This window comes from Rhineura floridana, chromosome 3 (assembly GCF_030035675.1).
Source record: "Rhineura floridana isolate rRhiFlo1 chromosome 3, rRhiFlo1.hap2, whole genome shotgun sequence".
Taxonomy (NCBI): Eukaryota; Metazoa; Chordata; class Lepidosauria; order Squamata; family Rhineuridae; genus Rhineura; species Rhineura floridana.
The window spans coordinates 124571758-124583100 of record NC_084482.1 but is presented as its reverse complement, the minus strand read 5'-3'; the positions used below and the strand labels follow the sequence as shown (position 1 = coordinate 124583100).

Genomic DNA, 11343 nt, shown 5'->3' with positions numbered 1-11343 from the left:
GCCTAAATGCGGAACTAATTCAATAGAATGGCGCCTGATGCCTGAAAAACGCCGTAAAAGCGGAATAAGAGCGATATGAGTGGGGCCTTACTCTAATTGAAAGCCGCCGTATTTGCGGGCCGCCGAAAAGCGGGGCCTTACTGTAACAGTTGCAAGGTGGGGGACAACAGCAGAGGAAGGCTGTGGCTTTCATGCCCGTTTGTGGGCTAATCACATTCTGGACTAGGGTAGGGATAAGGTGTTGGACTCCAACTTCCATCAGCTGCAGCCAGCATGGCCAATGGCCAGGGATGATGGGAATTGTAGTCCTACAGCATCTAGAGGACCACACAAGTTAGCCACCCCTGGACTAGTTGGGCCTTTGGTCTCAATCCAGCAGGGCTTTTATGTTCTTAAAGCAAGCTACGTAGGCCAGCCCGCTTATGTCTCTATAGTCTATGGAATGAATCAAGGATTCCTTCGCAGAACCTCAACCTAATTTGAGCCACAGCATACAACCCTCAAACCTTCAGGGATAACTGAAAAAGCAGACCAGAGGTTTTGAGCAGCAGGACACCGCGCGTTTTCCCTTTCCAATGGAAGTCTGCCTCTTCAGCGTCAAAGCACCCACTCCAGTTTATCAACAAGGCTCAGCACCTTAGCCTCTGTCTCCCCGTCTCACGCTCTCAACCGTGCGAGCGGCGAAGGCAATGTCGCGCTTGCGCAGTGCCGTTCTGTGCGTGCGGCTGGGCAGGAAGGATCTCCACGGTTGCGGACGGCTGGCCGGGAAAGCACTTACTGTCATGGCGGCAGCCGAAGTGGGATTAGACGGCGGCGCGGCCAATGCCGGCATGAGGCCGGACGCCGGGACGCAGCGGGCAGAACTCATGCCACTATTGGGGGTGGCTCTGCGACCGGGAGAGTCCTGGTGAGAAGGATACGGGGGTGTCAGCGGTCGTGGGGAGGCCGTGGCGGCTCCTTCCGTCCCTCCGTGCCCGGTTTAGAGCCAGGCCGAGCGCGCCTAGCGGGGCCTCTTCGCGCTCGGACTGTTGTACTTCGAACGCGGCCGGGTCCGGATGGGGGGGGCGCGGGCCAGTAGCAGCCGCGAGCTGCCCCCAGGGGCATCCACTGCCTGGGTCGTGATAGCTAAGGAGGCCATCTCGGTGTCGTTCGGGCCCTCTCGGTGCCGGTGCTGAGTCACGCTTCTGTTCCGTCCACTCTAGCAACTTTGTTCACCTTTTCTATCGTTTTCCCTATTCTCGTTTGTTTTTCTTTTAAAGCGTCTATCCTTTATTATAGGTTCCTAATTGACAGCCGGTGGTTCAAACAATGGAAGAAATACGTGGGCTTCGACAGTTGGGACCTGTACAACGTTGGAGAGCCCAATCTCTTTCCAGGACCGATTGATAACTTGGGCCTATTCGCAGGTAAAAGTGGCATGAAGAAGGAACTGGGATGGATGGTAGAATTTGGATGTATCCTTTTGGGAAGGACTGAAAAAGTAGAGGAGGGCAAATGTCATGTATTGCTTGTTGGAGTAAGTTCTGACAGTCTGAGTGTGTGACCTTGCTCAAGTGTTTTCCACATGTACTTTCCTGATTCTTAAATAGAGGTTAGTTCTTCTGTATGATAAGCTACTTGCCTTGGAAAAGGTATGATGGTAAATAGCATGATTGCCCCATCAGCAATTACCTCAATTATAGTTACAATGCAATACAGCTAAGAGGTTCCACCCTTAAATTAATGTCTCATTCTTGATTTTCCACGCCCTTCCTGTAGTTCTACTTTCTTTCCATTCTTTCACTTGACTAGAGCTATACCAAAGACTGAAAACAAACTTCTTTATTTTTTGTAAATGGAAACTGAAAGTTAACTAGTCCATCTGTTTCTGTGCTGCTAAATCAGTTGGTTGCAACTCATTATTAGCTTGGTATAGCACCAGTGTGGTGTAGTGGTTAAGGTGTTGGACTATGACCACCTGGGAGACCAGGGTTCGAATCCCCACATAGCCATGAAGCTCACTGGGTGATCATGGGCCAGTCACTTCCTCTCAGCCTCATGAAAACCCTATTCATAGGGTCTCCATAAGTTGGAATCAACTTGAAAGCAGTACATTTTTATTGTGTCATAGAACTTCAGATCATTAGGCTTATTTGCTGAACAACATTCTTGTTTGAACAAGTTTTTTCCTCTCCCTGTGAGGTCGAGCTCCACACCAATTTCTTTGGCTCAGTACAGATATACGTTTGTTGCAGCACAAAGTTGACCTTGGTAAGATGATAACTTGAAGCCTACTTCATCTGTTGTTCTCTAAGTACGCAGAAGATAGCAGACCTTGGAATTTCTTGTTCCTGTGTTGCAGGAAATTCACAGTGGCAGCAGGAGCAGTGGAAGGAACATACAATCGTGAGGTTGCCCCCCTCTCTCAGAATACAGTCCTGAGCTGGAAATAACACCTGACTACCCCTTTAAGAGATTTAAAGTAATAAATGTTGTTGCTCAGTACAGTTATATAAATTTACCAGCAAAAATAAATATTCTTTGCTCCTTCAAAGTCTAGGAAATCACTAGAAAGTCTCTGTACTGCCATAAAAAAATCTGAGTTTGCTTCTCTTGAAGTTTCTGGATCATGGTAGTGTAAGGAAATTGTCTTCCAGTTTTGCATTGTCCTTTTGGAGGAAGGTTTAAATACTTGGTCTGCTGGTTTATTTGAGTAGTAGTTTGAAATTCTGTTTTTTGCTGGAAGGGGATGCCTGAAATTAGATGGTGAAATAATACTCCTTGCGTCTCTCTGAGGCTCACTTTGATATGGCTACTTAAATTACCTGTGTACAGAGACTTTCCAACGGTTTGAATTTGTCTGCCATTTTGAAGGTATGTTTTGTTTTATGCAGGATTTCACGGAGAACTACTTGCCTTCCTGTATGTCATCTTTTCTTCCTTTTTTTAGATTCAGAAGCTCAGACTCTGAAAGAGCATCTCATTGATGAGTTGGATTATGTGTTAGTGCCTACTGAAGCCTGGAATAAACTAGTAAATTGGTATGGCTGTATAGAGGGACAGCTACCAATTGTGAGAAAAGTAAGTGCTTGTGATTCTTATGTAACTTAGCCTGTCTTGCATCAAGCCACTTCCCCAAACCCCGTGAACCCCCATGAATTTTCCCTTGACCTTCTCAGAGCAATGCACAATATAAAGAATATCTAGGGGGCATTTTAACTGGTGCATAGGATATATTGTGTGAGGTATAAGGTTTGAAGACTATAAGGTTTCCTCCTGCTGAGAGGAAGAGCGGGAGATCTAAAGGAGAGCAGATTGGGTGGGGGCTTGCAGTTGGGGGAGGCGAAGGAGAAGACCTGTTCCATGAGTGTTTGCTTGTGCGATATTATGGTAAAAGATACTGCACAAGACTTTGCTTTTATAGTAGTGCCTGTTTGGCTTAATTATCCCTTCTACCAGGAATTTTTCTTTTAGTGGAAGCAATAGTATATATTGACTTCAGAAACTTGGCAGGATTTCAGATACAATACAGATGCTTGGTATGCTGTATTTTGAATCAAATGGATAACTTTGAAGTCAAGGATAGATGGTACCTTCTAACGCAGCCTGAGAGCATCTTAAACGAAATTTATAGAAAGGAACATGTGAAAATGCCCTCATTTTCAAAATAAGAAGATAGGTTAAATATTCCCATATTACTACTACAACATGTGATTTCTTACATATATGTCTTTAAAGGAATGTGTAAATGTAAAATAAAAAGAATAAGTTGCACTGCCCACAGATGAAAAAGAATATAAATTTAGCATACCTACTCTCTGTGGCACTTCACAGTTAATCTAAACTTGAGATTGTGTCCAGCAAAATCATCTCATTCATGCAAGGAGTTCCACTTGCACAGTGGAAATTCATCTTTCCTCTTTCCCCTCCCTGTTCTGGTTTTCTCCCAACCCTTTGGAGCAAATTGAGGGGAGGGCACATGAGAGGGAGGGGAAGTTCCATTGTGCAAGTAGAAATCCTTGTGCATATGGGATAACTTTGTTGGATACAACCCCAAGGTTAGGATGCAGGGATAAAAATAATGTGTGTATCTTAAGATCCTTAAAAACATATGGGAGTAGCCTTATAGCCAAATAATAAAACAGCTTTTTGTCTATAAATTGACTAAATGTCATAGGACACTTGTATTTGGAAGACACAAAAGAGGCTAAAATTGTAGTAGATTAGGCGTCACTAAGTTACAGATAACAGGATAAATGTATTCTAGATGTGTACATTTGGAATGTCAGCATATAAATTCCTCCAAGATCCAAGTTAGAAAACAGTTTCCTTAAAAAAGGCAAATTAGTGCTGCTTATAATGCTTGTGCTTGTAATCAAGAACTGTGTGTTGATGTGAGAGTACCTTCAGACTGTCACTCTTTTGTTGGAGGGACTCAAGTCCATGCTATAAATTCAGGTTTAAAGTGGATTAAAAGACTCTGTTGCCCTAGCACAACAAACTCACTTTTATAAAAGAATCTGATTTCTCATGGTTTGGAAAGTGTTGGTAAAATGTATTAAAAAATGTGGGGTAATTGATCAGTTAAGAGAAAGGTATATAAACACCCTGCCAGTAAAGCAGGATGAATGCTCATTGTCGTATAACTGCCCCTCAACCAATGCTCAATAAAGAATTAATATAATCGTAATGGCCACATAAGCCATGTTCAAACAAATAAAGATGAATGCTTAATAAATAGGTTGCTTGGCGGAGATCTTAGAGTAGGGGTGGGGAACCTTTTTTAGCCCAAGGGCTGCATTCTGTTTTGGGCAACCTTCCAAATGTCATATGCCAGTAGTGAGCGGGGCCAGAGGCAAAGGTGGGTAAACCAACAGAAGCAAATTTTGCACTTGTACAGTACACTAGTTTCTTCACACACACCTCTATCCTTTATCCAGACAAGCAAGAGGCATTATCAGAGTTCAAAGACACATTGCACCCAGGCAAAAAAAATCAGTGAGGGATGTGGCCTATGGGCAGTTTAGATGGCCAGATAGAGAGGCCTGAAGGGCCATGTTCAGCCTCCACGCTTGAGGTTCACCCCTCCTGCTTTCGGGGAAATCCTATTTTGTTGTGGTAAGATTTTAAAATCGTGTTATGGGGCTCCCCTGTCAAAATGGAACTTCCATCTTGTTGAGGTATTGGATGTTCCAGTTTTGTCCCAGAATTTACCCCAACTTTCCAGAGCAGCTTTGAGGGCAGTTTGAGTAAAGGAGGTCTTGGAAAACCTAATTCTTCCCTTCATTGTTTGGATCTGAGCGAGTGGATATGGGGAAGAAGAAGAAGAAGAAAGTATAACTTGCATAGCCAGCCTGCATATTTTTATGATATTTATAAATAAACAAGTAGGTGTGCTGTTAGTGTCAGTGGAGCTTATTTACAAATAAACAGGATTAGGCTATAGTTGAATTATCTGAAGCTACCTTGCCACAGTTAGAGTTATAACCAAGGGCTTCTGTTTTATGTGAAACTGTAGATCACCATCCTGTCATCTGTCAGGTTAACATATGGATACTTTGAAGCAGGAGCCCTTCAGTTTGTGGAAGTTTTAGTAAAATGTTTGTTGATAGTTTGCAGTACCTGTTTTACAGGAAACCTTTTTTTCATAGGTTGTGGAGTATGGTCTGTTTGTGAAGCACTGTAAAGTAGAAGTTTACCTTTTGGAGTTGAAGTTGTGTCAGAACAGTGATCCTGCTAATCTTGTGAGCTCTTATTTCAGCAAAGCAGACACTGTTGGTAAGTAGTTGTTTACTAGTCCTACAAGATGTCTTGGCCTGTAATAATCTGTTAGATAACTAAATGGGATAAGTATATTTTACCATGCTTTGGGGTGGTTTTTTTCTTTTTCTAGTTTTGTTTTCACAGCCAGCTGAAATTAGTTCTTGTTTTCCTGTGAAATGCCAAATGCTTCTGCTTTTCTGACACTTACAAATCATTGCTAAATAGTCCACTATTTCACTATTTGTCCTTAGAACTGGCAGTTACTCTTGAGCTTTAGGTGCTGCCCTTTTTATTTAAACAATCCTGCCAGCAGACAGAAATAACTCCTTATCTTTTAATTAAAGTGAGAATATTTAGCTATTTCACGCCACACAGTTGTAGCCAGATATTAAATTTTATAGAAAACCATTATGCATACATTGTGTCACTAGTGTAAAATCCAGAATGGGCATGCATCTTTCAGTTGATTTAGCACTAGTGAATAAGCCATTATTTGCACTTTGAACAAGCCATTTCTCTCCCTGCTTTTGCCACCCCCCAGCCAAAATGTAAGAACTTTGTCTCTTTTTTATCAGCTACCATCGAAAAAGAAATGCGAAAGCAATTTAGTGTTCCTGATGGGAAAGAAATTAGGCTGTGGAGCAGATACATGAGTAATACCTATGAGCAGCTAAGCAAACTTGACAGTACTATACAAGATGCGGGGCTGTATCTGGGACAGGTAAGAAGTCCAAATACTTTGACAGTTATTTTCTGAAACCTTCTGTGTTATATTGCTCACCCTCTGGGCTGTTGAAAAAATGCAATTTAAAAAAAAGATATAATGTGATTGTATAGTCATACAAAATGTTCCGAAACCTGAGCTGGTTTTTGGCGTATTGGGCGAAGTTCAGCCAAACCCTAGCCCTCATGGAAGTGCTACTGGATTCACAGCCTATCAGCACTTGTACAAAGGCACTTGCATATGGCAGCTCTTGATGGTGTTGTGTGATTTTTGCAATACTAGTGGCCTAAAAAAAGTTGTGATCACAACTTGCCATAGGTAGTGTGAACTGCACCTATGTGCACATGTTGATTCCTTAAATGATAACTTCTTGTAGACACTGCTGAGCCAAAAGCCTGCTGGTGGTTCCTATACATCCCTGAGGTGCTTGCATGGGCATTGTTTGAATTACTCGTTGGGAATCTTTTGTCCTGGGAGCACTTGTTTGGTTCCTTGCACAAAAATACAAGCAAAGAAAGCACAGATCTAGTAGGTATCATTGCCTCTGCCTACTTTTATTAACCTTTTCTTTTCCAGGTAGTGTTAATAGAAGTGAAGAATGAAGATGGTACATGGCCCAGGCAATCTTCTCTGACAAAGTAAGTGTATCTCTCTTCTCACTTTCTCCATTCTAGCTCAGTTTAAACATTGCAAAACGTGATCTTCAAATCATGGTTTTGTGATGTCCAAATTGTTCGTATGTTGGGTCTGGGAGGTGTCTCTACCTCTTCCCGTCTCTAAGTTGGCATGACACTGGCTTATTTTCCTTCTTTCTCTGCTCTGTTATTATTACAGTGTGTTTATTATTTTGTTGTGTTTAAAATTTTTAGGGCACAATCCAACTTGCATTTATGCCAGGCTGAGGGAAGTTGGATGTGGCAGATCTGCAGCTTAGCCAGGCTTTACCAGCATAAGTCCCTCAGCCAGGCCAGGCTGGCTCAGCCAGGATCCAGACGGCTCAGCTGAGACCAGTGCAAATAGAGCTGATGTAAGCCTCAAAAAAGGGGTGTGTTGAGGAGAGGGGAGGGGACTTAGGCTGCATCCGGCTCCTCTTCGGAGTGCTCCAGAAGGTTCCAATCCAGGGAAAAGTTATGCCGAGAAAAAGGTCAGTCTAAGAAAATAATTGCAATAGAAGTCAGTGGAGAGGGCTTACTCCCTAGTAGGGGTATTTGGGAGAGCAGGCATTTACTTTCTGGTCCCTGTGCACAGCTCCCAGCTGAGCCAGCATTCAGCCAACCCAGAGGCTCCTGAATGACAATTGGATGAAGCAGAACTTTATGCCAGCTTCTCTTGCTCCAGCACAACTTATGCTAGCTTCCCCTGAGTTGGATTGTGCCCTTAGTCACTCTGAGAGCCTTCAGCTTGAACAGTGGGATAGAAAATGCTCTAGAACTTCTTAGAAGTAATCTTTTAAATTAAAGTAGCAAATTACTGACTTGAAAAACTAGTACCAGAAGCATGCTTTCAAGCTGTATTTCCATCTATACATTCTTGAATAAATGAGTCTTATTTTTACCATATCAGAACATAACTGAGCATTTCACTACATCTTAAAGAAAGACAATATTATTCTGATACGGTAAAAATAAGAATCAGAATAATACTGTCTTTCTTTAAGAGGTAGTGAAATGCTCAGTTAGGTTTGAAAAAAAAGTAAAGAACTGTCCTAAGCACTGTTTCATTCTGAACTGAATCTGTTGCAAATTCATCTACAATTTAACCAATGTATCAGGCATTACAACTCAGTGCAGTAATGATATTGGGGCAAATAAAACTAATTCTAAATGACCTAAGTGTAGAAGCAACAGTCTAGTGAAAAGAGATACTGCTAAAAGCTCAAGTTGACTTTGTTGTGAAGACCATAGTTTTTAGTTTAGAGAAGACACATAAAATGATAAAATTGTGCAAGTAGATCCTTCATTTGACTAAACAAAAATTGTTTGCAAATGTAAAGAAACTAAATGCTATTTTGAGCCTGACAAAATTAGTTTGGTCAAGAACGTATTGTTTTTTATTGTTTTTTGCCTGCTCCTCATAAACTGGCAAAACAAAAAGATGCTAGGTTCCTTACAGTTGAGCAGCCTGTTGCTCCATTTGTAACAAAAAAATAAAAAGTAAATTAAATTTTTAATTATTGTCAGAATAAACTGTACTTTTAATATACCGAACATGATATTCTCAAGTGGGCACAAAGATACCACTAAGTGGGTTATCTTCCACCAATTATTTGAAAGGCAGGTAAAAGGTCATCAAAAACACCTGAGTTGTCTCTCTCCCTTGGCAAACCAAGCTATACATAATACATTTTATGTTCCTAAAGTAACAAAGAGACTTTCAGTTTGTAAAGGGTGATTAAAAATTAGTATTGCCTATTATTCCATTTTTCCAAAATTTCAGTTCCCCCTGCCCCTCACCCCCCAAAACGGGGGAACCTGGCTTTTCCCATGGTTTCAAAATGTCTAAAAATTTTAATTTGTGAATTTAATGCAGAAGGCAGACAAACAGCCTCCTTCTTAATCACTACAGTATATGTCTTTCTTTCCCTTTGAACAGTGAGTCAAAGGGAAGTCCCATTGATACTTCACCTTAGCCTTCTGGAGCTTGAGAGTAAAAGGGCAGAATTCTCACCTCCTTCTCAAAGATTCCGAATTTAGGTCCTACAAAAAGATGATCACTGTCCCTTTAAATTTAATCAGCAGCTGCTGCTGTCACAATTATTTGACCAGCACCTTGAATAAAACTCGGACACAGATTAGTAGCCAGTGCAACTGGAGCAGCAAAGGAGTAAAATATTGTAAATAATTTTCTGCACTCATACCTTTCACTACAGCATTTTACACCAGTTGTGGTTTCTGGATACTTTTTGATATCAGCCTCCTTAGAGCACATTACTCCTGGAGTGGCAACTAAGGCATGTGCCATAATGGCCAGATTTGCCTTCTAGAGGAATAGGTACAGTTGTTTACCAGCATATGCTGGGCAAAAGCACCCCTGCCTCACGTTTGCCACCTTGAACGTCAAAGTAGCAAAGCTTGCGTCAAGGATGTGAACCTGGTTTGGAGGAAGTGTGATCCCATCCCAGACAGACTGAAGTTCTTCTATTTCCTGGTCTGCATTTTTGCTGATTTGGAGTACCTTTCTTGTCTGGATTAAGCTTCAGTTTGTTAGTTTACTTTTTGTCCTTCACTGATCCTAGATGCTGGTTCAGAATCCTCACAGCCTCCCTGGAATCAGATGAAAAAGAGAGAGCTGGGGGATATTGTGTAGTGATGACATCAAGCGCCAAATCTCTGAGTGAACTCCCCCAGCAGCTTGGTAGCTTGTCTAATGTCCACAGAATTGAGCTGGCAGAGTTGGGTCCATCAGAGTATGTGAAATTGTGTGCTATGTTTGGCACAAAAATAATTCTTATATCCAAAGAAGGAAAGTTTTGGCAAACGTCAAGCCATACTTTAGCAGGGAATAATTTATCTGTGTACTATTCACCCTAAATGTATTGCAGAGGGCTCTGTAGTTGATCTTGAAGTGCACCTTCTCTTTAAGTAGAAAGATATAAGCAAAAACAAGAAACATTGCAGAGGTGTTCTTAGAAAAAAAGACGTTATTGGATCTTGTTAACCCCTGACTACTACTGGAAGTAGTAAAACTGTATTTACAAATCAATGGCAGATTATGCCAAGGAATGTCAATTATACTTCAGCTTGCTTTAAAAAAGAACACAATGCATATGATCCAGTAGGCAAGGGTTTTCCAAATTGTGGTCTACAGACCACCAGTAGTCTGCAAGTTTCAGTCAGGTGGTCCACTGTGTATCCATTACATTAAATATTAATATTGATTTTTACTTTTATTTTTATTGCTTCTGTTGTTTCTTATATTGTAACACAATTGCTACAACAGACAGAAAAATCATGAAGTGGTCTGCCGAGACCCTCAGCAATTTTCAAGTGATCTGTGGATGAAAAAGGTTTGAGAACTCTGTAGTGTGTTAATTTTAGTCCTAAAAGGAAAATTCTGTTGGTTGCCTTCTGTTGGGAGGGAAAATCTGTCTAATTTACCTATAAGCATGCAAATATGAAACTGAGGAGTGGCCTTGCACCAGGTAAGATCAGTGGTCTTTCTGTCCTAGTACTTGTCTACCATGATTGCGTATGAGTGAAACCCTGGTTCTCAAGTATGAGTCTCTCCTAGCAGTGATTTTGGAGATCTCGTAATCAGAGCATAGATCCGAACTTTGGGGCATCATATGATGTGCTGTGCAATGTTAGAAACTGCCTAGTAGAGTTCAGACTATCTCTTTTAAGTTCTCCTTGGCGTTTGACAATGTGAAAATCTCATACAGAATCAGTGGAGCTAGGAATCTAGCACTCTGCCAGTCTCATAAACAGTCCACCTTTTGAACCTGTGACACCTCAATCATACCTTCTATGTTGGAAACCCAGAAATACTTAACAGGTTAAAATAGTGAATTAAACTAAAAAGTCAGTTCCAGAATCTCAGAATTTAAACAAAAGCAAAAACAAAACCCTGATAGTATTGTTACTACTTCTTTCTCCCAGATCAAGCACTGCAACAAGCAGAAATCTAGCTACCTCTTCAAAATCATCAACAAGCTCTTGCTCCTCAATAGTTGCCTCTTCAACCATTGTAAATGGTGATAGCAATAACTCCTATAGCTTGAACTGCTCCAGCCTTGGCAAAGGGTAAGAGCAAGAATGTGTCTTCTGTTCTTTATATAACTTCTTTTCTACGAATACCTTTATACATTCTCTTCTTTATTAAGTAAGGTCCTGTCCTGGAGGGTGTTATGGTTCCACAGTTTGCAGGCTAGCTATGTG

At 41.4% G+C, this 11343-nt stretch overlaps 1 protein-coding gene across 7 annotated transcripts in view; it reads left to right on the top strand.

The window, feature by feature from the left end:
* The first annotated feature begins 671 nt into the window (after nucleotides 1-671).
* The window catches only part of USP4 (ubiquitin specific peptidase 4), a 60136-nt gene continuing 49464 nt past the window's right edge, over nucleotides 672-11343 (top strand). For 6 of the 7 annotated variants that reach the window (XR_009761445.1, XM_061617754.1, XM_061617753.1 and 3 more), the window contains exons 1-7: nucleotides 675-907; nucleotides 1279-1406; nucleotides 2930-3060; nucleotides 5631-5757; nucleotides 6318-6463; nucleotides 7043-7104; nucleotides 11065-11208. Coding sequence is in view for 5 of the 7 variants with exons in the window: in XM_061617754.1 (XP_061473738.1) it covers nucleotides 690-907; nucleotides 1279-1406; nucleotides 2930-3060; nucleotides 5631-5757; nucleotides 6318-6463; nucleotides 7043-7104; nucleotides 11065-11208 (956 nt within the window). In the remaining 2 variants the exon portion in view is untranslated. Of the gene's footprint in view, nucleotides 908-1278; nucleotides 1407-2929; nucleotides 3061-5630; nucleotides 5758-6317; nucleotides 6464-7042; nucleotides 7105-11064; nucleotides 11209-11343 lie in introns of all 7 variants that reach the window. The other variant, XR_009761444.1, reaches the window with a different exon arrangement.